Source organism: Aquarana catesbeiana, unplaced genomic scaffold (genome assembly GCF_042186555.1).
Source record: "Aquarana catesbeiana isolate 2022-GZ unplaced genomic scaffold, ASM4218655v1 unanchor235, whole genome shotgun sequence".
NCBI lineage: Eukaryota > Metazoa > Chordata > Amphibia > Anura > Ranidae > Aquarana > Aquarana catesbeiana.
In genome coordinates, this window is record NW_027362663.1 from 307,110 (window position 1) to 334,852 (window position 27,743).

The 27,743-nt window shown below is 47.0% G+C and overlaps 2 protein-coding genes across 7 annotated transcripts in view; one reads left to right on the plus strand and one right to left on the minus strand.

Annotated features, from left to right (window-relative positions):
- The window catches only part of LOC141121952 (uncharacterized), a 234,718-nt gene that overhangs the window by 157,357 nt on the left and 49,618 nt on the right, over positions 1-27,743 (plus strand). The gene's annotated exons all lie outside the window — the stretch shown is intronic.
- LOC141121938 (uncharacterized) overlaps positions 11,411-27,743 on the minus strand; it is a 284,890-nt gene continuing 268,557 nt past the window's right edge. For 3 of the 6 annotated variants that reach the window (XM_073611698.1, XM_073611696.1, XM_073611697.1), the window contains exons 3-10: positions 27,592-27,715; positions 27,378-27,475; positions 27,095-27,301; positions 26,809-27,015; positions 26,615-26,719; positions 16,396-16,605; positions 16,130-16,268; positions 11,411-14,613 (exon numbers count right to left, since the gene is read on the minus strand). In XM_073611698.1, the coding sequence (XP_073467799.1) occupies positions 13,361-14,613; positions 16,130-16,268; positions 16,396-16,605; positions 26,615-26,719; positions 26,809-27,015; positions 27,095-27,301; positions 27,378-27,475; positions 27,592-27,676 (2,304 nt within the window). In that variant the 5' untranslated portion in view covers positions 27,677-27,715 and the 3' untranslated portion in view covers positions 11,411-13,360. The remainder of the gene's footprint in view (positions 14,614-16,129; positions 16,269-16,395; positions 16,606-26,614; positions 26,720-26,808; positions 27,016-27,094; positions 27,302-27,377; positions 27,476-27,591; positions 27,716-27,743) is intronic. The other 3 variants (XM_073611700.1, XM_073611699.1, XM_073611701.1) reach the window with 3 other exon arrangements.

A 27,743-nucleotide genomic window follows, 5' to 3' on the forward strand; every position in this document is an offset into this window, starting at 1 on the left:
TCCCTAGTAGCCTCATACAAAGGCGGACTGAGGGACCCTTCTTGGTCCTTACTGTCAGAATCAGCTCTCTTAAAGCAGTGATCTTTGCCTGGGGTAGAAATATTTTCTCCTGGCTTGCATCTATAATCAGACCTAAATACTCCAGTCTTCTTACTGGTTTTAGGAAAGACTTTTCTAAGTTAAGGATCCAACCCAGGTGTTCTAGATACCTGACTGTGGTCCTCAAGTTTCCATTCAAAAAGGCTACCGACCAGTCTATCAAGAGCAGGTCGTCAAGTTATGCTATGACAGCTATACCCTGAGCCCTTAATCTGGCCAGAGGAGGAGCCAAGATTTTTGTGAACACTCGAGATGCAGTGGCTATCCCGAAAGGCAGAGCCACAAACTGGAAATGGCGCCCTCCTACCTCGAAGCGCAGAAACTTCTGATGAGCAGGAAAAATGGGCACATGCAGATATGCATCTCTGATGTCTATTGATGCCAGAAATTCTCCTCCCTGCAGGGTGGGAACTACTGTTCGAATTGATTCCATGCGGAAGGATTGAATCCTTAGGAATCGGTTCAGATCCCTTAAGTCCAGAATGGGCCTGACATCCCCATTTGGCTTTTGGACCGTAAAAAGGTTGGAATAGAAGCCCAATCCCTGGTCCTTTGCGGGAACTATCATAATGACCTCCTGCGGCAAAAGTCGCTCTAACGCTAGAAGGAGCGACTGCTTCTTCTCTGGGTCTCTGGGAACATTTGATCTGAGGAACCGAGGAGAGGGGAATTCCTGAAACTCCAGCTTGTACCCTAAGGTTACCGTGGAGATTACCCATCTGTCCTGGAAGTCCTCCTGCCAGAGCTCTGAGAACTGTCGCAGTCTTCCCCTCACTCGAGTGAGCAGGGGCGCCCCCTCATGCAGAGGTCTTAGTGTTTTGCCTAGTAGGCTTCTTTCCCCAGGACCTCTTTTGTCCCTGGGGTTGACTCTTGTCTCTGGACCCCGATGGAGGCGGCCGTCGAGACTGCCTGGAGGCTGAAGCCCCCGGCGCTGGGGAAAGAGTCCGTTTGAAAGAGGGACGCTTACTCTTCTTCTTGACAGGTAAGAGAGTGCTTTTCCCACAAGAGATTCTCTTGATATAGTTATCCAAGTCCTCTCCAAACAACCTTGCACCACGAAATGGAAACCCAGCCAGTAGCTTCTTACATGGTGCTTCGGCTGACCAATTTTTCAACCATAGGATTCTACGTTTTTGCACCAACCCCAGTGAAAGACGGGAGGTTTGCACGATAGAATCTCTAATGGCGTCAACCACAAAGCATAAGGCCGCTGGAAGGTTAGCAAACCCCTGGGCCTGCTGTTCAGGTAATACTTTGATGACCTGCTTAACATGGTCTCTTAAGTATTGACAGACTCCAATCGCTGCTACTGCAGGTTGGGCCACTGATCCTGCTAAGGAGAAAACATCCTTCAATAGGGATTCCATCCTTTTATCTACAGGATCCCTGAGCATCTGAGCATTGTCTACAGGACAAGTCAGGCTATTATTTACGGAGGAAATGGCGGCATCAATAACCGGTATTCCCCACATTTTAATAAACTTTTCTTCCATCGGATAAAGTGTTGAAAACTTTCTCGGCGGAAAAAAACGTTTGTCTGGGTGATCCCACTCAGAATAAATGAGCTTTTCAAGTAAAGTATGAACAGGAAAAGCATGTGCTGCTTGGAAAGGTTTCAGTGACCCCAAAGCAGAAGAGGATTCTTTAGCAGTTTCAGGTATGGGCAACTTAAATGTGGAGCGGACCAATCCAGTGAGGATCTGCACTAAGACTTTCTCCTCTTGGGAAGTCGCAGAGGGTCCCTCTCCACCTGAGTCCTCCGAAGAGGAATCATCCGTCCCATCCCGATCCTCTGAAAGGGATTCATCTCCTTTATCCCAGAGCTCCTCTGTCTGAGGGTCTTGGGGAACAGAGGAAAGCCTTGTGCGTTTTCTTCCACTGAGTGAAGACGTAATCACGGCCATTAATCTTTCCTCTAGACCATTAATGGTTGAGGAAAAAACCTCTTGTGTAATATATACAGGGGCTGAAGTGCCAGAAGCAGGTGTGGCCCCTGACCCCGATGGCTCTCCCTGGCTAGCCGTCCCTGGCCCATCTTTAGGGGGGGAGGATGCTGCCGACAGGGGGCCCTCAGAACCTGAACGAGATCCCCTAGTGTCTCTGGTTCCTGGGGTGCTTGAACCTCTTCTACCCATAGTGCAAAGCAACAAGGTGTGAGGTATACAAATGAACACTGCCTGCTGAGCGATGTAGTCTGGCTAAAAGCCTTGCTACCCAATGCTCAGTCTGGTGTTACTTCAGTAAATGCTGCCTAGGAGAATGCCTGTGTCCCACCTTACATGCGACCGTCAGCTCTGTGTCTCTCCAAAGGCTGTGTGCACCTGTACAGAGTGCCTTTAATAGCCTGCAGCTGGCCTGAGTGGGGAGTCTAAGCACCTGTGCTGACGTCCCGCCCCTCCCCCTCTACTGCCCCCCCTTCGAGTTTTGAAAAAAAAAAAAAAAAACAAGCGCTTCCCACGCTGGCCGACTCTCCTGTCATGCTTCTGGAGGAAGGCTGGGAATGGGGGGGGGAGGCTGGTACAAGATCTGCCTGAACGGCTATCTTCAGAGATGGTGGCCATTAGGCCGCAGAGTCCGGGTGGTATAACCACTTTCTAGACCCCTGTGGTCCCTCTCTAGCCTGGGGGGAACATTGAGCCTGGTTTCACATATGTGCGGTGCGAATTGAAGCTCAGGTTTCACTGGGGAGATAAAAATCTCCTGTTCAAAGGATTCATTGCGTTTTTGCTCAGGATTAGAGAGCAGGGAGAGGGGGAGGGAGGGGGGGGGGAGGGGGAGGTGTAGTGAGGAGAAAGAGAAAATCCTTGTTCAGAACGCAATGCATCTGCGAATCAGATGCGTTCCCATAGGAGATAATAGGCTTGTAGTTCGCACCGCAATGCCCAAAAAACGCACACGTTTTTTGTGCAATGCGCAGTGCGAATGCAACGCACATATGTGAACCAGATGCATTCATATGAATGTATTTTAAAATGTCCTGCGAATTAGATGCGGTGTAAGCCGCATCTAATTCGCATAGGTGTGAACCCGGGCTCAAACATGAGAAATCCCTCCTACATCTTACCTTCTTTGCAGCCAGCTTGAGACGCTGTGAAGAAAAAACACCAACGATGAACACTGAGACAGACAGTCAGCATGTGCAGGTTGTGCTCTTGGCAGCCCCCGGTGGTCACAATAGGCATAGCATGGATTTACCTTAAAGGAGAAAAGCCACTAGAACTCAAAAATTCTGTGGAATCTCCTCTTACCTTATCCAGCCGCAGGGTACTGTTTACACAGACCCAATCTTCACCTCTCACGGTGGGCTCCGTTTGAAAAAACCGTCAGAGACTGGGGCCCCCATCAGTAGGGGGATCCAACAGTTCTGGGACCGTAAAGCACCTCGCCAGAAATTAGGAAGTTTAAAGCCATTTTCTGATCTGCGGGGTCCAGCTCTCTAAAAAGAGAAGCGTTACGGGTAAAACCTTGTTTCTTCGGACACGAGGCCCGGGTACCATTCAATTCAGCCATGAAAAGACACTTTGAATGGATCCGGTTCGCCTGGCTTGCCCCAGTATAGGATATTCCCTCTGGAGCTCAGCACAGGACATCTTTACACGTCCATCACCTAAGACACTGGCGTAAAAACTGAGGTATCCCTGCAAGAGGGAGGGATTATATAGGGGGTTGAACTTCCTGATAGGGTGTGCCAGTGTCCAATCACCAGTGATACCTATATAACCCATCAGTAATTACTGTGGCTCTGTGTCCCGTGATGTTCGAGAAAGAAATGTGATAGGTACTCAGGAAATGAAATGTGTAATTTATGCCTTTAGAACGCTTGATGGTGCTATATGGATGTTGGGCCTCTGTATGTGGCCAGGCTGTGGAAAAGTCTCACACATGGGGTAACACCATACTCAGGACGAATAGCAGAATGTATTTTGGGGTGTAATTGCAATTATGCCTGCACCGTGTGTGAGAAATAACTTGTAAATATGACAATTTAGTGAAGAAAAAAAAATATATATATTTCTTAATTTTCCAAAGCATTGTGGGGAAAAAAATTGCAACTGCAAAAAATTCACTATGCCTGTTACTAAATACCTCAGACTGTCTTCTTTCCAAAAAGGGGTCATTTGGGGGGTTATTGGACTGTCCTGACATTTTAGGGCCTCAAGAAATGAGATCAGTGCATTAGGCCATCAGTGCATTAGGATTGATACATTTTCAATAATGCGTAGCATGGCTTGTAGACTCTATAACTTTCACACAAACCAATGATCATATAATTATCAGGATTTTTTTTTACCAAAGACATGTGGTAGAATACATTTTTGCCAAAATTTTCGATAAAGTTTAATTTTTTTGGTTTCTTTTAAAAGAGAAAGTAGAAAATTTTGTTTTTTTTTCAAAATATTCGCTCTTTTTTCGCTTATATCACAAAAAATAAAAAATGAAGTGGTGAATAAATACCACCAAAAGAAAGCTCTATTTGTGCGAACAAAATGATAAAAATTTCATTTGGGTACAGTGTAGCATGACTGAGTAATTGTCATTCAAAGTGAGAGAGCACTGAAAGCTGAAAATTGGTCTGGGAAGGAAGGGGGTGAAAGTGCCCAGTATTGAGGTGGTTAAATGTGGAGCGGACCATTTCAGTAAGAGAATGCACCAGCAATTTCTCTGCCTGTGAAGCTGAAGAGGGTCCTTCCCCACTTGATTCCTCAGAAGAGGAGTCATCAGTCTCTTCCGGGTCCCCTGAGGGAGATTCATCTGCCCTTTCCGAGAGTTCCTCTGTTTGAGGGTCCTGGGAGGTAGAAGGGGACCTTATGCGTTTCCTTCCACTTTGTGAAGATGCAATTAAGGCCGTTAATCTTTCCTCCAATCCACTCATGGTTGAGGAAAAATCCTCCTGAGTAATATATACAGGGGCTGAAATGCCAGAAGCAGTTGCAGCCCCTAACCCCGATGGCTCACTCTGACCAGCCTCCCTAGGTCTTTCAGGGGGAGATGGCGTTGCAGAGGGGGGTCCTCAGAGTCTGAGGGAGATCCCTTTGAGCCCTTATTTTTCGGGGTATTTGTACCTCCCCTTCTACCCATAGTGCTAAGCACAAATACAGAGGTAGTACGAGAAATGCACCCACTGCTGAGCAAAATAGTCCAGCAACTGCCGCTGCTATCAAGGCTCAGTCTGATGTTAAGTAAACATGCCTGGGAATGCCTGTGTCACCCACACTCACATGCCATCCATCTGCTCTGTGTCCCTCCCTTAGCGGTATGCACCTGCAAAAAGTGCACCTTTATAGCTATGCATAGCCTGCGTTGTGGGCGTTGAACCACGCAGATGCCGCGCTGATGCCCGGCCCCCCTCCTCCAACCACGCCTTCCGCCCCCCCTCAGCGTCGCTTTAACTGACAATTGCGCGGTCGTGCGATGTGGCTCTGAAACAAAATTGATGTCCTTTTTTTCCCACAAATAGAGCTTTCTTTTGGTGGTATTTGATCATCTCTGCGATTTTTATTTTTTGTGCTATAAATAAAATAAGAGCGACAATTTTGAAAAAAACACCACATTTTTTACATTTTGCTATAATAAAAATCCCCCAAAAATTATATAAAAATAAATTTTTTTTCCTCAGTTTAGGCCGATACGTATTCTTCTACATATTTTTGGTAAAAAAAAAATCGCAATAAGCGTTTATTGATTGGTTTGCGCAAAAGTTATAGTGTTTACAAAATAGGGGATAGTTTTATGGCATTTTTATTAATAATTTTTTTTTTACTAGTAATGGCGGCGATCAGCAATTTTTATTGTGACTGCGACGTTATGGTGGACATGTCGGACATTTTTGACACATTTTTGGGGACCATTGTCATTTATACAGCGATCAGTGCGATTAATGCATTGATTACTGTGTAAATGACACTGGCAGTGAAGGGGTTAACCACTAGGGGGCGGGGAGGGGTTAAGTCAGTACTAGGGGAGTGATTACTAACTTTAGGGGGGATGGGCTAGCTGTGTCACTATGCTGATCACTGCTCCCGATGACAGGGAGCTGTGATCAGTGACACTTGTCACTAGGCAGAACGAGGATATGCTGTTTACATCAGCATCTCCCCGTTCGTCCTCTCCGTGAGGCGATCGCGGGTATCCCCGCGGCGATCGAGTCCACGGGACCCGCGACCTGACTCACAGAGCTCCCGGGCGGCGCGCACGCAATGACATGGCGGGGAATTCAAATGGACATACCTGTAAGCCCATTTGCCCAGCCGTGCCATTCTGCGACGTACATCGGCGTGCGCCTGTCGGGAAGTGGTTAAAGGAGAAAACCCACAAGAATTAAAAAAATTCCTTAGGAATCTCCCTTACATTATCCAGCTGCAGGGTTGTGTGGTAAACCAGACAGACCCAATCTTCACCACTCACGGTGGGCTCCGTTAAAAAAAACTTCAGGAACCGGGTCCCCTTTTTATCGGCAGATTCACACTCCTGGGCCTGTAAAGCATCCAGCCAGGAAACAGGGCTGAAAAAACCAAACACTGGATCCCCGGGGCCAGCTCTCTAAAAAGAGAAGCGTTGCAGGCAGAACCTCGTTTCTTTGGACACGAGCCCTGGATACCATTCAATTCGGCCTGGAAACGACACTTTGAATGGATCCGGTTGCATGGCTTGCCCCAGCAAAGATTTCTCCAGCAGAGCTCAGCACAGCACGTCTTTACTCGTGACCAACACCTAAGACACTGGTGAAAAAAATGAGGTGCTCCCAGTAAGGGGAGGGGTTATATAGGGAGCTAAACTTCCTGTCTAGGGTGTGCCAGTGTCCATCACCTAAAGGTGCCTATATAACCCATACAGTAAATACTGTAGCTCTGTGTCCCGTGATATACGATAAAGAAATGCTAGTGGTGATTCTGCCACAGCTCTCTCCTCCACCCCCTCCTCTACTTCTTCCTCTATGGCCTCTTCTGCAAATTTGTCCTCTGAACCAGCAGTGCTCCGTAAGCGTTCAAGGGCCTACGCAAGCACTCAGGCAAAAAGATGCCATGCGGTGCTTGAGATGGTCTGCTTAGGGATCAGGAGCCACACTGGGACAGAGATTCTGTCAGCTCTGCAGGGGCAGGCTCAGAGGTGGTTGACGCCATGCCAGCTTTAGCCAGGAATGGTTGTATGCGACAATGGCACCTACCTCTCCGCCCTCCGACAGGGACACTTGACCCATGTTTGGCACATGCCCTGAATTTGGCGGTGCAGCGGTTCTTGAGCAGGTACCCAGGCTTACAGGATCTCCTGAGGCAGGCCAGAAAAGTCTGTGGTCATTTCCGCCAGTCATACAATGCCAGTACTCGGCTGGCTGACATTCAAAGGGGATGCAACCTGACCACCAACCACTTCATTTGTGACATGCCCACCAGGTGGAACTCAACGTTGGCATAGCTGCAGCTGCTGCACAAGCAGCAGAGGGCCATCAATGAGTATCTGTGTGAGTATGGCACCAGGACAGGGTCAGGGGAGCTTGGTTTCTTTTCACCATGCCAGTGGCTACTGATCAAGGATGCATGCACTGTCCTGTCACCATTTTAGGAGGCCATGAGGATGGTGAGCAGCGACAATGCATGCATCAGTGATACTGTCCCTTTTGTCTTCCTGTTGGAGCACACGCTTCAGGGAATAATGGACAGGGGACTTGAGGCAGAATAGCGGGAGGAAGAGGAGGACTTCCATACCTCTCAAGACCCCTTTATCCAGATAGTATTCCTACGGGCCCGTCAAACACACAGGAAGAAGAGGAGGAGGATTATGTCAGCATGGATGTGGAGGATAACACTCAGCAGCAGTCTTCAAGGGATGGTTTTCAGTACCCAGAAACCCAAGGAGTTGTATGTGGCTGGGAGGAGGTTGTTATAGATCAAGTGATCCTTAGTGACCCAGAGGACTCAAAATCGAATGCCTCTGCAAACTTACGCTGCCTGGCCTCTCTGATTCTGCAAAGCCTGCGAAAAGATCCTAGAATTTGTGGTATCAAGGAGAGGGATCATTACTGGCTGCTAACCCTTCGTGATCCATGTTGCAAGGGTAAGGTTGCAGAACTCATCCTACCTTCGCAGAGGGAGCAGAGGATGAAACGTCTTCAAAAGGCCTTATAGAAAGGTTTGTGCAATGCATTTCCAGACCCTGGGAGGTTACAATTTCACAGCAGGGCCTGTTCCTTCGCCCAACAAGAGTATCTGTGAGGGGTTACAGTGTTGTGGCACCACAACCACCCAAGGCCCAATTTTTCTACCCCTGTTTAATAGGGGCATGTAATTAAAATTTTTGATATGATATTTCACAGCAGGGCCCGTTCCTGCGCCCACCAAGAGTAACTGTGAGGGCTTACAGTGTTGTGGCACCACCACCAAAGGCCCAATTTTCTGCCCCTGTTTAACAGGGGCATGTAATTACAATTCTTAAACTAATATTTCACAGCAGGGCCGTTCCTACGCCCACCAAGAGTAACTGTGAGGGCTTACAGTGTTGTGGCACTACCACCACCACCAAAGGCCCAATTTTTTTGCCCCTGTTTAACAGGGGCATGTAATTACAATTTTTGATATAGTATTTCACAGCAGGGCTGCGCTCACCAAGAGTAACTGTGAGGGCTTACAGTGTTCTGGTACCACCAACACCTAAGGCCCAATTTTCTGCAGAGTATATAGGGCAGGCTATATAGTATATATACTTCTTTTCAGAGTATATAGTGCCTGGGGCCCCCCCACACCATTTGTTTTAAAATTTGGGTGTGGGGTTCCCCTTAATATCCATACCAGACCCAAAGAGCCTAGTAATGGGCTGGGGGGGAAAACAAGCCTTTTTTTCAATGATTTTCATCTATATTGCCGTGACCCGACCATACATTACAGCTGCAAGCAGTTTTGAATGACTTTTTTTCCTTTAGAAATGTAATTTTGCTGTGGTATTGTTCTAAACACGGGAAAACTGCGCCACTTTACAGTAATACTATAGACAACCCCCAGGCATGATATTTAAAGGAATATTTCATTTTTATTGTTTCACTTTAAGCATTCTTAAAATCACTGCTCCCGAAAAAACTGACATTTTTAAAACTTTTTTTGCATTGATCCTTGTCCCCTGGAGCAGGACCCGGGTCCCCAAACACTTTTTTATGGCAATAACTTGCATATAAGCCTTTAAAATTAGCACTTTTGAATTTTCACGTTTGTGTCCCATAGACTTTAACAGTGTTCGCGTGTTTGAACAAACTTTTTGCATGTTTGTATGTTCTGCTGCGAACCGAACTGGGGGGGGGGGTGTTCGGCTCATCCCTACAGGAGAGTATAGATAGTAAAGAGATATGAGGAGGGGAAGAGCCCTTGGCTCTGCACTCACTGAGCAGTCGATGTCTCAGTGTCTCCTCAGTTCACATGACAGGCTCTATGCACTGGATCTGCACCACCCACACTCTGGACAAATCACATACTCGGCAGAGGGAGAGAGCCTGGGCTGGGTGTCTGCACTGAACTGGCTGGTGTGCTCCCCCCCCCTCACAGCACACAGCGGCCCTTCTAAAGCTCAACTCATACAGCACCGGGGAGGAGGCCCCCAGACAGCGCGGGGTAGGGTGACACCTGTACGGGTAACTCCAACCACAGAGACCCCCATAATGTGTGACTCCTAAGTCCACTTTGAATAACCTGTCTGGGTTTCAGGCACACTGAAACCTGGACACATGATTCAAAACCCAGACTATCCAGGTGAATCCCTGATAGGTAGCAACCCTAGGTGTAGAGGGGAAGAGGGAGGGAAGAGAGATTCAGGGAGGTGAAGAGGGGGAAAAAAATAAGTGAAAAGGGGGCAGGGAGCCGACATGGAAAATGACTGGGGGGGGGGGGTGAGGAGGGGGTCAAAGTATACTAAACCCAGGACCCTGCAGTCACTATATCTGTTCTCCCCAGGACCCTGCAGTCACTATATCTTGTCTCCCCTGGAGCCTTCAGTCACTATATCTGTTCTCCCCAGGACTCTGCAGTCACTATATCTGGTCTCCCCAGGAGCCTTCAGTCACTATATCTGCTCTCCCCAGGACCCTGCATTCACTATATCTGGTCTCCCCAGGAGCCTGCATTCACTATATCTGGTCTCCCCAGGAGCCTGCATTCGCTATATCTAGTCTTCCCAGGAGCCTGCATTCGCTATATCTAGTCTTCCCAGGAGCCTGCATTCGCTATATCTGGTCTCCCCAGGAACCTACAGTCACTATATCTGCTCTCCCATGAGCCTGCAGTCACTATATCTGCTCTCCCCAGGAGCCTGCATTCTCTATATCTGCTCTCCCCAGGAACCTGCATTCGCTATATCTGCTCTCCCCAGGAGCCTACAGTCGCTATATCTGCTCTCCCCAGCAGCCTGCATTCACTATATCTTCTCTCCCCAGGAGGCTGCAGTCACTATATCTGGTCTCCCTAGGAGCCTGAATTCACTATATCTGGTCTCCCCAGGAGCCTGCATTCACTATATCTAGTTTCCCCAGGAGACTGCAGTCACTAGGAGGGTGAAGATGGGGAAGGGAGGAGAATGAGAGAGTGATGGTGGGGAAGGGAGGAGGATAGGAGAGTGAAGATGGGGAAGGGAGGAGGATAAGAGGGTGAAGATGGGGAAGGGAGGAGGATAGGAGGGTGAAGATGGGGAAGGGAGGAGGATAGGAGAGTTAAGATGGGGAAGGGAGGAGGATAGAGTTAAGATGGGGAAGGGAGGAGGATGAAGATGGGGAAGGGAGGATAGTAGGGTGAAGATGGGGAAGGGAGGACGATAGGAAGGTGAAGGTGGGGAAGGGAGGATAGGAGAGTGAAGGTGGGGAAGGGAGGAGGTTGAAGAATGGGAAAGGAGGGTGAAGGTGGGGAAGGGAGGAGGATGAAGATAGGGAAGGGAGGAGGATAGGAGGGTGAAGATGGGGATAGGAGAATGAAGATGGAGACAGTTCAGTGAAGCAGGGAATGATGGATGAAAAGGGATACAGGGCATTCAAGCAGGCTGGAGAGGAACAGAAGAGTGGGGGATGTAGAAAGACATGTAATTTGGGGCATGGGGGTTGAATAGGGTACATGGGGGTATTCAATCCTAGAAGTGGATAGAAGTTAGTAATTTTACATGCAGTGTTGGTCCACTGGTTTGTCCCGAGCATGAGTTCAGGCTGAACATTGGCTGTTCGCCCCTTTCGAGGAACACCCGAACTTGCAGGGTGTTCGCTCCACCGAACGCCCTGTAATGCGCGCTGCACAGTGAAAAAAGATGGGCGGATTCCCAACAGATTGGTATACAGAGACCCCAGACAGTATACTATCAAAATATATATAGTTTATTGGACATAAAACATTGGTTACAAAAAGCAGTCCGTTCAAAACCTCCACCAAACACCGCAAATAACAATGTTGTTATTGTATCATTAAAATATAACACATACAGAGCCAAGCATCACAGACTCGTATGAGCTGATGGAATATCCTCTATCCACTGTGTGACCACAAGATCAACAGAGAGATAAGTAGTAATATCAATCTCTCAAAAGTAGAGGGGTTGATTGAATAGCACCACACATAGAGAGTGGATCGCCCACTCAAAGGGGAGTATCAATATGAGGGAAAACAGGTATCTGTGCAATCATCCAATGTAACGATATACAGTATGTAGTAGTAAATAGATGCAGGTAGGGACTGACCAATGAGAGAATGCCCTGTGAAGTAGAAAAAAAAAAAGATCCACTATGAAGTAGACAATTGAAATCCTTGGCTGTGACACCCGCCAAGATCAGCTATTTAAAGATGCTCAGACAAACATAAAAAACTCTCTCCTTCAGGTGCAGTTATATCGGCCGATATCAGTGTAGTCTGGTCATGTATGTGAACTCCACAACAAGGACTGTGTCATTGGTATTATGCACAGATCCATAACTGTAGCAAATGTCAAGAAAAGCAAAGATTGAGATGTTTGGGGCGGGGATAGCTGGATCCCTCAGCTCCGATCCTCACCTCCAATTGACTGTATTGCAAGTTGTGCTTATACACTCCGTAGTCACAGCTGTAGATGGTGATTTGGCATATAGCTGACTCACAATTATGTCCATGCTCAGGTTATCTCCGCTCGAGTGTCTCAGATGTCTCGCTTGTCATTCAAGCTTTTGGTAACCAACTCACAGTTTATAGCAGATGAGATGAAATGTCCAGGCACAGATTGTCTCGGGGTGTTTCAGATGTCTCAGATGGACATATCGCTTGTCGGTCTGGAGTCAGCCTGTTCAGAACTCTCTATGGCTCTCAAGGATCAGATGTAGTTAAAGGGCAAACATTTCCTTTCCATGTCTCATTGTTCTTAGTCCTGAAATCAATAAAAGATCTTCCCCCTCCTGTAATCCTATAAGCCAGCTATGCCCAATCAGAGTGCAGTAAAAGCTGGTTGTTAAGAAGCGGGGACAGAAAGTTGGCCGCAGCACCCTTACCAACCGATGAGTCATCAGCTGTCAATGGGCTTCCCCACTGACAGCTGAATAATAAAAAAATAAAAATTTGCAGGTAAAAAATAGTAGAAAACAATCTATACCAGGCCCTTCAGGTTGTATATGGATTTTAAGGGGAACCCCATGCCAAAAATAAAACCGGCATGCGGTCCCCCCAAAATCCATACCAGACCCTTATCCAAGCATGCAGCGTGACAGGCCAAGAAAGGGGGATGAGCGAGTGCCACCCAGTCCTGAATCATACCAGGCCACATGCCCTCAACATGGGGGGGTGCTTTGGGGCAGGGGGCCCCAAAGCACCTTGTGGATGGAGACAAGGGTCTCTTCCCCAAAACCCTGGCCTGTGGTTGTGGAGGTCTGGGGGCTTATCAGAATCTGGAAGCCCCCTTTAACAAGGGGGCCCCCAGATCCCAGCCCCCCATGTGAATGAGTATGGGGTACATTGTACCCCCACCCATTCACCAAAAAAGTGTCAAATTCCTTTATTAAAAAATAAAAAAACAATGTCCCCCGATGTGGAGCCATCATCAATCACAACGTCGCCACCACTGGCAGTCCCGAAAAAGAAACATATATATTATATATGTAAGGGCCGGGCCCACCTAGTGACGTCACCTGGTGGCACCGCCCCTTGTGACATCACTAACCTGTGCATGCTGGGTTGTGACATCGCAAGGGGGGTGGCGCCACTTAAGGCACTAATACATCTCGAGAGTTGTGTGGGATCCATGATGTACAGAAAGACAGGACTTCAGTGAGGAACAATTCCCTCACTCAAGGACAGGAAAGTGGCTTCTCCCCCGTGTGCAATCTCTGATGTCTGGAAAGATGGGAATTCACTGAAAAACATTTCCCGCACTCAGGACAGGAATACGGCTTCTCCCCCGTGTGAGATCTCTGATGCATGGAAAGATTGGACTTATGTGAAAAACATTTCCCACACTCGGGACAGGAATATGGCTTCTCTGGCTTCTCTCCCATGTGAGATCTCTGATGTATGGAAAGACTGGACTTGTGTGAAAAACATTTCCCGCACTCGGTACAGGAATATGGCTTCTCCCCTGTGTGAGATCTCTGATGTATGGAAAGATTTGACTTCTGTAAAAAACATTTCCCGCACTCAGGACAAGGATACAGCTTTTCCCCTGTGTGAGATCTCTGATGTCTGTAAAGACTGGACTTCCGTGAAAAACATTTACCGCACTCAGGACAAGGATACGGCTTCTCTCCTGTGTGAGACCTTTTATGCCTATTAAGATAAGATTCAGCATGGAAACATTTCTCGCACTCAGAACAGGAATACGCCATGTCCCCGGTGTGAGATCTCTGATGTCTGTAAAGAGCGGACTTGTCTGAAAAACATTTCCCACACTCAAGACAGGAATACGGCTTTTCCCCTGTGTGCAATCTCTGGTGTGTGTAAAGATGCCACTTCCGTGAAAAATATTTTCCGCACTCAGGACAGAAATATGGCTTCTCCCCTGTGTGAGATGTCTGATGTCTGGAAAGACTGGACTTCCCTGAAAAATATTTCCCACACTCAGCACAGGAATACGGCTTCTCCCCCGTGTGAGATCTCTGATGTTTAACAAGATCTACTTTTTGTACAAAACATTTTCCACACTCAGGACAGGAATACGGTTTCTCACCCATGTGAAATTTCTGATGTGTGTAAAGATTGGGCTTGTCTGAAAAACATTTCCTGCACTCAAGACAGGAATATGGCTTTTCCCCTGTGTGCAATCTCTGATGTCTGACAATTTCTGATTTTTTTACAAAACACTTCCCACACTCAGTACAGGGAAACCTCTTATCTGTTGGAAGGACGGCACCGTCCCTCACAGTCTGAGGTTCCTCAGGATAAGAGGAATACGATGGTCCATCTACACTGTGTGGTGCCGGATGGACATTTGAGGTAGCCGGGTTTTCTCCTGGACTATACTGTGTGATGTCCTCATCTTCTACTTTACAGTCTGGAGACAAAGTGAGACAATCCTCTGAGGTTTTCCTCATCTCCCGTCCATCTACTAAAATAGAAATACAAAGATTATTACTAGACATGAGCAGATTGGTTCCCCTAAACCAGGACTCCACCCATATTAGGCAGCTTAGTCTCTGAGGATCTTACAATTCCCTCCTCAAGGTAACTAGTCAATGGGTCCTCTGATCTCCTACCAGTTCATTTCTTTATTCATGGACCTTAGTCAGAGAGTGAGGAAATAATGAGACACTGGAGTGACACTGATGAGGGGATTATAGGACGAGTGTCCCCACCCCCTCTATCACTCATTGTCATCTTCCCAACACAAGAAGTACTGCAATTCCTTATTTAGTCCATGATTCAGTCATGAATAACAGCGGGGCTGAGCCCCACCAGAGGTCAGAGAGTGAGGATGGGGGAGAACAACCAAGATGAAGACTGGACTGATCCTGAAGACCACCATCATTGGGTTATTGACTCCTCCCCCATTATCACTTTCTGTTTAAGGTTCCAAGTTTGAGGATGTTATCACATTATTATCAACGCGTAAAAGTCTGTGCTCCAATCAAATCATCAGATATAAAATGTCCATCTGGTAGACAATGGGTGTAACAAAAGAGAATACATATTATATAGCAGTGGGTAGAGGGGAGAGAGCAGAAGTCAGGACTATGTAATGTACAACATATTGTATAAGATACAACAGATAGGACTATATAGTATCAGAATGATGTAATGTACAACATAAAGTATATAGTGCAGGGGTCAGGAGTATGTAATGTACAACATATGGTATATAGTGTAGAATATAAATTATACAGTGTAAGGGTCAGGACTCTATTGGTCAAAAATTGAAGAAAAAAACCTTAATTGTAAAGTCCAAAAAAAAAATCAATTGACATAATCCATCAATTGTCTGGTAAGAGGCCAATTGTTTTAATCTTTCTCCGTTGGGATTTAAAAGAGCCTACCACTGAATATAGTGGATATCCATGCGTTGCACTGGAATTATACATGGACATTCACCATATAATTCATTTTTTTGGACTTTAAAAATTAAGGTTTTTCTTAATTTTTTGATTATTATTTTTTTCAATTATTTTTTCACTGGTTGCTTTATTGTTTATCACCTCTTCTGGTTTACACAGTGATCTGGAAGTTTATATGGTTTAGGATTGTGCAATTCCTTTATATATACATAAACAGAGCAAGTAACCCTGGGAGAATTGTTCTGTTAGAGATCTTACTAGACACGGGCATAGGGAAGGAAATCCAAAGTACATACCCCAGGTGTCTAGATCTAGTAACATCTATGGTGAAAATCAACATTTTGCCACCAACTGAACCCCAGAATCTCTATAAATCCAGTCTAGATACATAAATTGTGTCTGCAGAACAGAGAAGGAAGATTATCCGAGAGAAATACAGGAATACAGGACGGGGAACACAGCTCAGGAAAGTGACCAGGGGATTACAGGCTGATATCAGCCAGTCCCCGCCCTACTCTGGACCAATCAGTGAGCAGTATGGGTGGAGGAATGTATTTAGTGTTAATGACCCACCTGTGCTGATCTCTGTAGGAGTGTCCTCCTCTATAAATGTCCCCGTTATTCCATCCTCCTCCATAGACTGCTGATCATTCCTCACATACCTCTCTTCTTCTTCTTTAACCTCAAATTCTATATCGATTGGATCTCCACTCTAAATCAAGAAAATGAGAGAAAATATCATCTGTAACATATAATGTAAGCTTTAATTTTGTGACATCACATAAAAATCCACACATTGTCTCCATGAGTCTGTGTTTTATAAGCTCCGTCTCACCAACCTTGAGGTAACAGTGAGGGATGGTGTGATCATCCTGTGTGGAATCCGGGGAATACAGAGGATGGGGACATCTCTCTGGTGGGTTCCTGGTATTAGGTGGCTCCGTCATATCCTTGTGTCCTTCTGAAAACTCCTCCATCACTCCATACTCTTCATCCTCCTCTTTGTACTCTTCTTTAACATCAATATTATCATCCCCGAGGTTTCCACTCTGAATATATAATAAAACATTCATTGTAGCTAGAGATGGACCGAACACCCCCCTGTTTGGTTTACACCAGAACTCCCAAACAGAGAAAATGTTCTGACCCAAATGGCGAACCCTATTAGTCTATGGAACCTGAACTTGAAAAATCAAAAGTCCCCATTTTGAAGGCTTATATGCAAATAATTGGCCATTAAAAGGGTATGGGGGCCCGGGTACTGCCCTGGGAGGACATGTATCAATGCAAATTTTTTTAAAAAAAGATTGTTTTTTCAGGAGCAGTAATTTTAATGATGCTTAACCACGTGCCTACTGGGCACTTATACATATATTTTTTGCACTATAAATTAAAAAAAGACTGAAAAGTTTGTAAAAAAAATGCATTTTTCTTCATTTCTGTTATAAAATTTTGACAATTTTTTTTTTTCATAAATTTGGGACAGAATTTCTACTGCTACATATCTTTGGTAAAAATAACCCTAATTAGTGTATATTATTTGCTCTTTGTAAAAGTTATAGAGTCTACAAGCTATGGTGCCAATCATTGAAAATTGAGCACATCTGATGTACTGATGGCCGATCTCATTTCTTGAGACACTAACATGCCAGAAAGCACAAATACCCCCCAAATGACCCCTTTTTGTAAAGCAGACAGTCCAAGGTATTAAGGGCACTTTTACACTGAAAGTGCCGGGCATCGGTGGTAAAGCGCCGCTATTTTTAGCTGTGCTGTACCATAGTTTTTGCTGCACTTTTCGGCCGCTAGCAGGGCGCTTTTAACCCCCGCTAGCGGCCGAAAAAGGGTTAAAAGCAACCGCAAAGAAGCGCTGCAGCAGCACTTTCCATTGATTTCAATGGGCAGGGGCGCTTTAGAAGCGGTGTATACACTGCTCCTAAAGCGCTGCAAAGATGCTGCTTGCAGGACTTTTTTTAGCGTCCTGCCAGCACACCGCTCCAGTGTGAGAGCACTCGGGCTTTCACACTGGAGTGAGAGGAGAGGCGCTTTACAGGCGCTATTTTTAGCGCTATAGTGCCTGTAAAGCGCCTAAGTGTGAAAGTAGCCTTAGTAAGAGGCATGGTGAGTTTTTAGAAGCTGTCATTTTTTTCCCCACACTTATTTGCAAAGTGACATTTTTTCCCCCAAAATTGTCATATTAGCAAGTTATTTCTCTTACATGGCATATGCATACTTGAAACTACACCCCGAAATACATTCTGCTACTCCTCCTGAGTATGGTGATACATACAGGGGCCACATACAAAGGCCCAACATGCAGGGAGCACCTTCAGGCGTTCTAGGAACATAAATCACACATCTAATTTCCTGACTACCTATCACACTTTTGAAGGCCCTGGAGCACCAGGACAATGGAATCACAATTTTGGAAAGCAAACATCCCAACATAGTAGCGGCACTGATGGCACTGTAGGGACACTGATGGCACTGTAGGGACACTCAGGATCATGCCAACTCACGCTTCTGCAGTGTTTCTCTTTCCTCTCCTCACACTGATACAGCGTGTGAGGAGAGGATAGAGAAACACAGCAGCTGCGTGAGCTGAACTGGGCATGATCCCGGTTTGTTGACAAAGTGATCGCTCTGTCATTGCACAGAGAAATCACGTGGTAAATGACCATTCCTTTGAATATAGTGCCTGGGGGTCCCCTTAGTCTGCCTTTAAAGTAGTGCACCTGTACCATGTATAGAACCTGCTGCAGCAAAACTGACATTTCTAAAGGAAAAAATGAATAAATAACATTTAAATTGCTGGCAATACAATACCATGGTCAGCAATAGAAAAATAGGATTTTTTATAACAGCTTACCTGTAAAATCCTTTCCTTTCGATGGACATCACGGGACACAGGGCCTCAGTAATTACTGATGGGTTATATAGGTATCACTAGGTGATTGGACACTGGTCTCACCCTAAACAGGAAGTTCAACCCCCTATATAATCCCTCCCCTTGCAGGGATACCTCAGTTTTGTAGCCAAGCAATATAAGTGTATTAGAAGAGGGGCGGGACCTCTGTGTCCCGTGATGTCCATCGAAAGAAAAGGATTTTACAGGTAAGCTGTTTTAAAAAATCCTATTTTCTTCCTCGAACATCACGGGACACAGAGCCTCAGTAATTACTGATGGGATGTCCCAGAGCAATGCTACCTGAGGGGAGGGGAATCACAACCAAGTAGGGTGCAATCAGACCTGAGGACCCTGTACCGCTGCCTGCAGCACACTACGCCCAAAGGCGATATCCTCATGTCTCTCACATCCACCTGATAAAATCTGGTGAATGTATGAACTGAAGACCAGGTTGCGGCCTTGTAGATTTGAGCCATAGAAGCCTGGTGATGCACTGTCCAAGAAGCACCAATAGCCCCTGTGGAATGTGCTTTGATCTGAAACGGAGGAATCTTCTGTTTCAAACCGTAAGCTTGAATAATCAATTGTCGAATCCATTTAGGAATGGTAGATCTTGACGCTGCCTGTCCTCTATTGGGACCCTCTGGCAGCACGAACAAAACCTCCGTTTTGCGAATTTGAGCAGTTGCTTCCAGATACGTCTTGACTGCTCTTACTGCATCCAAAGAATGTAGTGACCTTTCTTCCGAAGAACAGGGATCTGGAAAAAAGGAAGGCAGAACAATGTCTTGGTTTAGATGAAAATCTGAAACCACCTTGGGTAAAAAAAAAAATAGGTTGAGGGCGCAACATCACTCTATCCTTGTGTACAATCAACTAAGGCTCTTTACAGGAAAGAGCTGCTAATTCTGATACTCTTCTAGCAGAAGAGATGGCTACCAGAAAGATTAACTTCCTTGTCAGCAAGACCAAAGGAATCTGACGTATTGGTTCAAAGGGCTGTTTCTGTAAAACAGACAGAACCAAGTTCAAGTCCCAGGGGTTTATGGGCGCCTTAACCAGAGATTAAGAAGCGTCACCCCTGCATAAAGTTTCGGACCCAAGAATGCGAAGCAAGTGGCCGTTGAAATAATACTGATAAGGCCGAGACCTGGCCCTTGATGGTACTCAAGGCCAGCTTCATCTCTAATCCCAATAGTAGAAAATCAACAATTTTACCTATCACATATTTTCTGAGATGCCAACCCCTGGATTCACACCAGGATACATAAGCTTTCCAGACTCTATGATAAATCATTCTGGAAGCTGGCTTCCTTGCATTGATCAAGGTAGATATCACAGGACCTGAAACCCCACGGCTCTTCAGAACTTGGGCTTCAATAGCCAAACCATCAATTTTAATGTTTGCAAGGCAGGATGGAACGCTGGACCCTGAGATAACAGGTCTGGGCATGACGGTAGGGTCCACGGGCAACCCACCGTCATCCTTACTATTTCCGCATACCAAGGCCTCCTGGGCCAAGCGGGGGCTACCAGAAGTACCGACCTTCCTGCCTGATCCTGCGAAGGGATCGTGGCAGTAGCAGAATATGCTGGAATGTATAAACCAGTGAGAACCGATGCCACGAAATCACCACCGGATCCGTCCCATCTGCAAGAGGATCTTTTGTCCCTGCCACAAATTTGAAATAAGTGGCATTGTCGGACTGGATCCTGACTGGGCAACCCTGTAGCCTGAGAGTCCAGGCCTTTAGGGCAGCTATGCCGCATGGATCTCCAGAACGTTGATGGATAGAGACCTCTTGGTCTTGGACCATACCCCTTGGACCGCAGACTGTTCCAGAACTGCTCCCCAACCGAAAGACTGGCATCCGTTGTTACCACCGTCCAGGTGACCGGTAGGAAGGAATTTCCTTTCTGCAAGCTTTCGGGTATTAAACACCAATTGAAGCACTGACGCACTGCCTGACAAGTGCATCGGAAAATCTAATGCCTGAAGCCTCTTGTTCCAGGCCGACAGGATACTGAGTTGCAACATTCCTGACTGAAACTGAGCATAGGGAACTGCTTCGACGAAGCTACCCTCTTTCCCAGCAGCCTTATACAAAGGCAGACAGAAGGATCCTTCCTAGTCCTGACTACCAGAATCAGCTCCCTTAAAGCAGTGATCTTTGCCTGAGGAAAAAATACCTTCTTCCTGGCTTGTATCTATGATCAGACCCAAATACTCCAGTTTTCTTACTGGTTTTAGGAAAGATCTTTCTAGGTTGAGGATCCAACCTAGGTGTTCCAGATACTTGACTGTGGTCCTCAAGTTCCCGTTCAACGAGGCTACCGACCGGTCTATCAAGAGCAGGTCGTCTAGGTATGCTATGACAGTTATACCCTGAACCCTTAATCTAGCCAGAGGAGGAGCCAAGATCTTTGTGAACACTCGAGGTGCAGTGGCTATCCCAAAAAGCAGAGCCACAAACTGGAAATGACGCCCTCCTATCTCGAAGTGCCGAAACTTCTGATGAGCAGGGAAAATGGGCACATGCAGATATGCATCTCTGATGTCTATCGATGCCAGAAATTCTCCTCCCTGCAGGATGGAGACTACTGTCCGAATTGATTCCAAGCGGAAGGACCGAATCCTTAGGAATCGATTCAGATCCCTCAGATCCAGAATGGTCTGACATCCCCATTTGGCTTTTGGACCGTAAAAAGGTTGGAATAGAAGCCCAATCCTTGATCCTTTGCGGGAAACACCATAATGACCTCTTGTGACAAAAGTCGCTGTAACGCTAGAAGGAGCGACTGCTTCTTCTCTGGATCTATGGGAACACTTGATCTGAGGAAACGAGGAGAGGGAAACTCCTGGAACTCCACTTTGCAACCTAAGGTTACCGTGGAGATTACCCATTTGCCATGAAATCCTCCTGCCAGAGCTTTTGAGAACTGTAGCAGTCTTCCCCCCACTCGAGCAAGCGAGGTGCCCCTTCATAAAGAGGCCTTAGAGTCCTGTCTAGCAGGCTTCTTCCCCCAGGACTTCTTTGTCTCTGGGGTTTAATTCTTGTTTCTTGACCCAGACGGAGAAGGCCGTCGCGTCTGCCTAGAGGCTGATGCCCCTGGCACTGGGGAAAAGAGTCCGTTTGAAAGAGGGACGCTTACTCCTCTTCTTACCAGGTAAGAGAGTGCTCTCCCACTAAAGAACCTTTGAATATAATTATCCAAGTCTTCTCCAAACAGCCTTGCACCCTGAAATGGAAATGCAGCCAGAAGTTTCTTACATGGTGCTTCAGCTGACCAATTTTTCAACCATACGATTCTACGCATACGCACCAACCCAAGTGAAAAACGAGGGGTTTGCATGATAGAATCTCTAATGGCGTAAACAGCAAACCATAAGGCCGCTGGAAGGTTAGCCACCCCCTGGGCCTGCTGTTCCAGTAACACTTTGATGACCTGCTTAACCTGGTCTCTTAAGTATTGACAGACTCCAAATGCTGCCACTGCAGGTTGAGCCACTGAACCTGCTAAGGAGAAAATATCCTTCAATAGGGATTCCATCCTTTAATCCACAGGATCCCTGAGCCTCTGAGCATTGTCTACCGGACAAGTCAGACTACAGAGGAAATGGCGGCATCAACGGCCGGTATCCCCCACATCCTTATAAACATTTCTTCCATAGGATAAAGTGATGAAAACTTTTCCAGGCGGAAAAAACGTTTCTCTGGGTGATCCCACTCAGAATCAATGAGCTTTTTCAAGTACATTATGAACAGGAAAAGCATGTGTTGTTCGAGGAGGCTTCAGTGACCCTAAAGAAATAGAGGGTTCTTTAACTGATTCAGATACGGGTACTTTAAATGTGGAGCAGACCCATCCAGCAAGGATCTGTATTAAGACCTTTCTCATCCTGAGAAGCGAAGAGGGCCCTTCTCCACTTGATTCCTCAGAGAAGGAATCATCCATCCCATCCCAATCCTCTGAAAGGGATTTTTCTCCCCTATCCCAGAACTCCTCTCCTGAGGGTCCTGGGAAATAGAGGAAGACCTAGTGCGTTTTCTTCCACTGAGTGAAGATACAACTACGGCCATTAATCTTTCCTCTATACCATTAATGGTTGAGGAAAAAAACAGTGCCAGAAGCAGGTGTAGCCCCTGACCCCAGCGGCTCTCCCTCGCTATTCGTCCCTGGCAGGGTGCTGCAGAAAGGGGGTCCTCAGAACCTGAACGAGATCCCCTAGAGTCGCTGGTTATTGGGGTGTTTGAACCTCTTCTACCCATAGTACAAAGCAACAAGGTGGAGGTATCACAAAATGAACACTGACTGCTGAGCGATGTAGTCTGGCTAAAAGCCTTGCTACCAAATGCCCAGTCTGGTGTTACCTTAGTAAATGCTGCCTAGGAGAATGCCTGTGTCCCACCTTACATGCGACCATCAGCTCTGTGTCCCTCCAAAAGGCTTAGTGCACCTGTAATCAGTGCCTTTAATCGCCTGCAGCCGGCCCTGTGGGCGTCTGAGCACACTGTGCTGACTCCCCGCCCCTCCCCTGGTTTTTCGAAAACCGCGCGCTTCCAGCGCAAGCCGATCCTCCGAAATCAGCATGGAGGGAAGGCTGGGGGAGGGGGAGGAAGGAGAGAAGACCGGCCGGTAGAGATGGGGCCATGCACGTGGTAAAATGGCGGCGGTGAAATTGCGATGTATAACTGCCTCACAACCCACCTGCGGCCTCCCCCTAGTCTGGGGGGAGATATCCCTAAGGAGAGCCCCCCATCCCATCCTACCTGAGCCGGACGGAGGAGCTTGTGCAGCGTGGAAACACTGAGACCGACATCAGCATGAGAAGGTATGTGCTCTTGGCAGCCCCCGGTGGCGACAATAGGCATAGCATGCATTTACCTTAAAGGAGAAACCTACTAGAATTTAAAAATTCTGTGGAATCTCCCTTACCTTATCCAGCCGCAGGGTTCTGTTACACAGACCCAATCTTCGCCTCTCACGGTGGGCTCCATTTGAAAAAACCTTCAGAGACTGGGGCCCCCTACGAATAGGGGGATCCACAGTTCTGAGCCTGTAAAGCACCCGGCCAGAAATAAGGATAGAAAACCATTTTCTGATATGCGGGGTCCAGCTCTCTAAAAAGAGTAGCGTTACAGGTAAAACCTAATTTCTTCGGACACAAGGCCCGGGTACGATCCAATTCGGCCTAGAAAAGGACACTTTGAGATGGATCCGGTTCGCCTGGCTTGCCCCAGTATAGGATATAGGATGTTCCCTTTGGAGCTCAGCACAGGACATCTTTACACGTCCAACACCTAAGACACTGGCTAAAGAACTGAGGTATCCCTGTAAGGGGAGGGATTATATAGGGGGTTGAACTTCCTGGTTAGGGTGTGCCAGTGTCCAATCACCTAGTGATACCTATATAACCCATCAGTAATTACTGAGGCTCTGTGTCCCGTGATGTTCGAGAAAGAAAATATATTTAAAAAAAGAAAAAAAACTTTTTGGCGGTCCCCTCAATCCATATCAGACCCTTCTGGTGTGGAATGGATTTTAAGGGGAACTCCATGCAAAAAAAAAAAAAAAAAAAAAAAACAACAGAGTCCCCCACCAAAATCTATAGCAGACCATTACCCGAGCATGCAGCTTGGCAGGTAAAAAAAAAAAGAGAGGGACGAGCAAGCGCCGCCACCCCTCCTGAATCATAACAGGCCACATTCCCTCAACATGGAGGGTTCCCAGCATGCACTGGTCAGTGACATAGCAAGTGGGGCGGTGCCACAAGTTGACATCACTGGGTGGCTCCACCCCTTACCTATATAAGAACTGTCAAACGGAAAGCCATTTGGCGGTTTGCCTTAGTTGACCGCGGAGCAATGTTATTTTCTTTTTTCGGGTCGGCGGTGCGGCGTGATTAACAATGGAACTACATCAGGGGACACTGTATTTTTACTTTTTAAATAAAGGAATTGTCAAAAACGGTCTCTGTATTTTTATTACTTTTTTGGTGAATGGGTAGGGGTACTATATACCCCATACTCATTTACATAGGGGGGGGTGGGATCTGGGGGCCCCCTTGTTAAAGGGTCTTCCAGATTCCGATAGGCTTCCGCCCGCAGATCCCCACAACCACCACCCAGGGTTGTCGATAAGAGGCACTTGTCCCTATCAACATAGTGGACAAGGTGCTTTGGGGTGGGGGCCCCTACTGCCCCAAAGCACCCCCCCATGTTAAGGGCATGTGGCCTGATATGGTTCAGGAGGGGGGAGGGGCGCTCGCTCAACCCCCTTTCCTGGCCTATCAGGCTGCATGCTTGGATATGGGTCTGTTATGGATTGGAGGGGGAGCTCCCACGTTGATTTTTTTGGCTTTTTTATTCAGCTGTCATCAGGGAAGCCCATTGACAGCTGATGACTCATCAGTTGTGAAGGACACCACGGCAGGCTTTCCGACCCCACTCCTTAATACCCAGCTATTTTCTGCACCCTGTTTGGCCAAAGCATTACCCAATCAAGGCTTAGAATGTACTGTGCAGCGTGCAGTGCATTGCAGAGCGTTTAGCGGGGCAAACACCCACCGGACGCTCTGCAAATTTGGGTGTTCGCCAAACGGGTGAACAGGCAAAATTCAGGCCAAAATTATTGCCAAACTTTAACCACTTCCCAACCTGCCTTTAACAGATTGACGTCCGGGAAGTGGTTCTATTATCCTGACTGGACATCATATGACGTCCAGCAGGATAACATGCCGGCGCGCAGCACGGCGATCGCGACGTGTCAGTCTGACACGCCGCATCTCCGATCGTGATAAGAAGCCTCTGACAGAGGCTTCTTACCACGTGATCAGCTGTGACCAATCACAGCTGATCATCGCGAGAACCAGGAAGTGCCGGTAAACAGCATTCCTCGGTTCGCGCTGACAGGGAGAGCCAATCGGCGGCTCTCCCTGTCAGAGGGGGGGGTCTGTGCTGATAATCAGCACATTGATTATCAGTACAGCCCCCCATCAAATGTACCCATAAGCTGCCAATCGGTGCCCAGTCAATGCCCAATAAAGTGCCAATCAGTGCCCACCACAGTGCAAATCAGTGCCCACCATAGTGCCAATCAGTGCCCATCACAGTGCTAATCAGTGTCCATCACAGTGCCAATCAGTGCCCAGCATTAACACCTGTCAGTACCTGCCCAATCAGTGCTGCCCATCAGTGCCATCTAATAGTGTTCATCAATGCCACCTGTCAGTGCTGCCTATCAGTGCCGCCTGTCAGTGTCCATCAGTGCCGCCTGTCAGTGTCCATCAGTGCCGCCTGTCAGTGTCCATCAGTGCCGCCTGTCAGTGTCCATCAGTGCCGCCTGTCAGTGTCCATCAGTGCCGCCTGTCAGTGTCCATCAGTGCCGCCTGTCAGTGTCCATCAGTGCCGCCTGTCAGTGTCCATCAGTGCCGCCTGTCAGTGTCCATCAGTGCCGCCTGTCAGTGTCCATCAGTGCCGCCTGTCAGTGTCCATCAGTGCCGCCTGTCAGTGCCCATCAGTGCCGCCTGTCAGTGCCCATCAGTGCCGCCTGTCAGTGCCCATCAGTGCCGCCTGTCAGTGCCCATCAGTGCCGCCTGTCAGTGCCCATCAGTGCCGCCTGTCAGTGCTCATTAGTGCCGCCTGTCAGTGCCCATCAGTGCCGCCTGTCAGTGCCCATCAATGCTGCATATTAGTGCCACCTATCGATGCCCATCAGTGCCCATCAATTCTACATATCAGTGCGTCCTCATCAGTGCCAACTCATCAGTGCCCATCGGTGCCGCCTCATCAGTGCCACCTTATCAGTGCCGCCTCATCAGTGCCCGTCAGTGAAGGAGAAAACAAAATTTTATAACAGAAACGAAGAAAAAACATTTTTTTCTTCAAAAATGTCAGTCTTTTTTAGTTTGTTTAGCAAAAAATAAAAACCGCAGAGGTGATCAAATACCACCAAAAGAAAGCTCTATTTGTGGGAAGAAAATGATAAAAATTTAGTTTGGGTACAGTTGTATGACCGCACAATTGTCATTCAAAGTGCGACAGCGCTGAAAGCTCAAAATTGTCCTGGGCAGAATGGGGGGGGGGGGGGGTGCCTAGTATTGAAGTGGTTAATTGTAACAAACATGCTGTATATAAAATTATAACTACCAATAATTGTCCATCATCTACCTGATGACGGTGAAGGGTGGTGTGATCTTCCTCCTCTTTTATCTCTTCTTTAGCTTCAGCTTTAGACTCTCTCAGGTTTCCACTCTGAATATATAATAAAAATGACATCAGTGGTAACAATGCAGATAATGTACAGATCCTAATGATACTATCAGTGATTGTTCCTCATCTACCTGATGATGGTGAGGGATGGTGTGACCTTCCTGTGTGGAATCCCGGGAATACAGAGGACGGGGACATCTCTCTGGTGGGTTCCTGGTATTAGGTGGCTCCATCATATCCTTGTGTCCTTCTGAAAACTCCACCATCACTCCATACTCCTCATCCTCCTCTTTATACTCTTCTTTAACATCAATATTATCATCCCCGAGGTTTCTACTCTGAATATATAATAAAACATTCATTGTAACAAACATGCTGTGTATAAATCAGAACTACCAATAATTGCCAATCATCTACCTGATGATGGTGGGGGATGGTGTGACCTTCCTGTGTGGAATCCCGGGAATACAGAGGACGGGGACATCTCTCTGGTGGGTTCCTGGTATTTGGTGGCTCCATCATATCCTTGTGTCCTTCTGATAACTCCTCCATCACTCCATACTCCTCATCCTCATCTTTATACTCTTCTTTAACAGCAATATTATCATCCCTGAGGTTTCCATTCTGGATATATAATAAACAGTCATTGTAACAAACATGATTGTTTAAAAATGATCACAAGGCATTGTTTGTCATCTACCTGATGATAACGAGGGATGTTGTGATCTTCCTGTGTGGAATCCCGGGAATACAGAGGACGGGGACATCTCTCTGGTGGGTTCCCATTACTGGATCCATCTGTAGGAAACACACACACTGACTGAATACATTGTTTCTATGTGTTTATCAGATGATGAGGGATCTAGGTGGACCCTCCGTACTGCTCTCTCCTTTACAATAAAGTCTCCTCTTACCCGGTGATGTGAGGGGCGGCTGATTGTCCATCATGACGTCCTTGTAGAGATCCTTGTGTCCTTCTAAATACTCCCACTCCTCCATGGAGAAATAGACAGTGACATCCTGACACCTTATAGGAACCTGACACACACAATGATACAGTCACCTT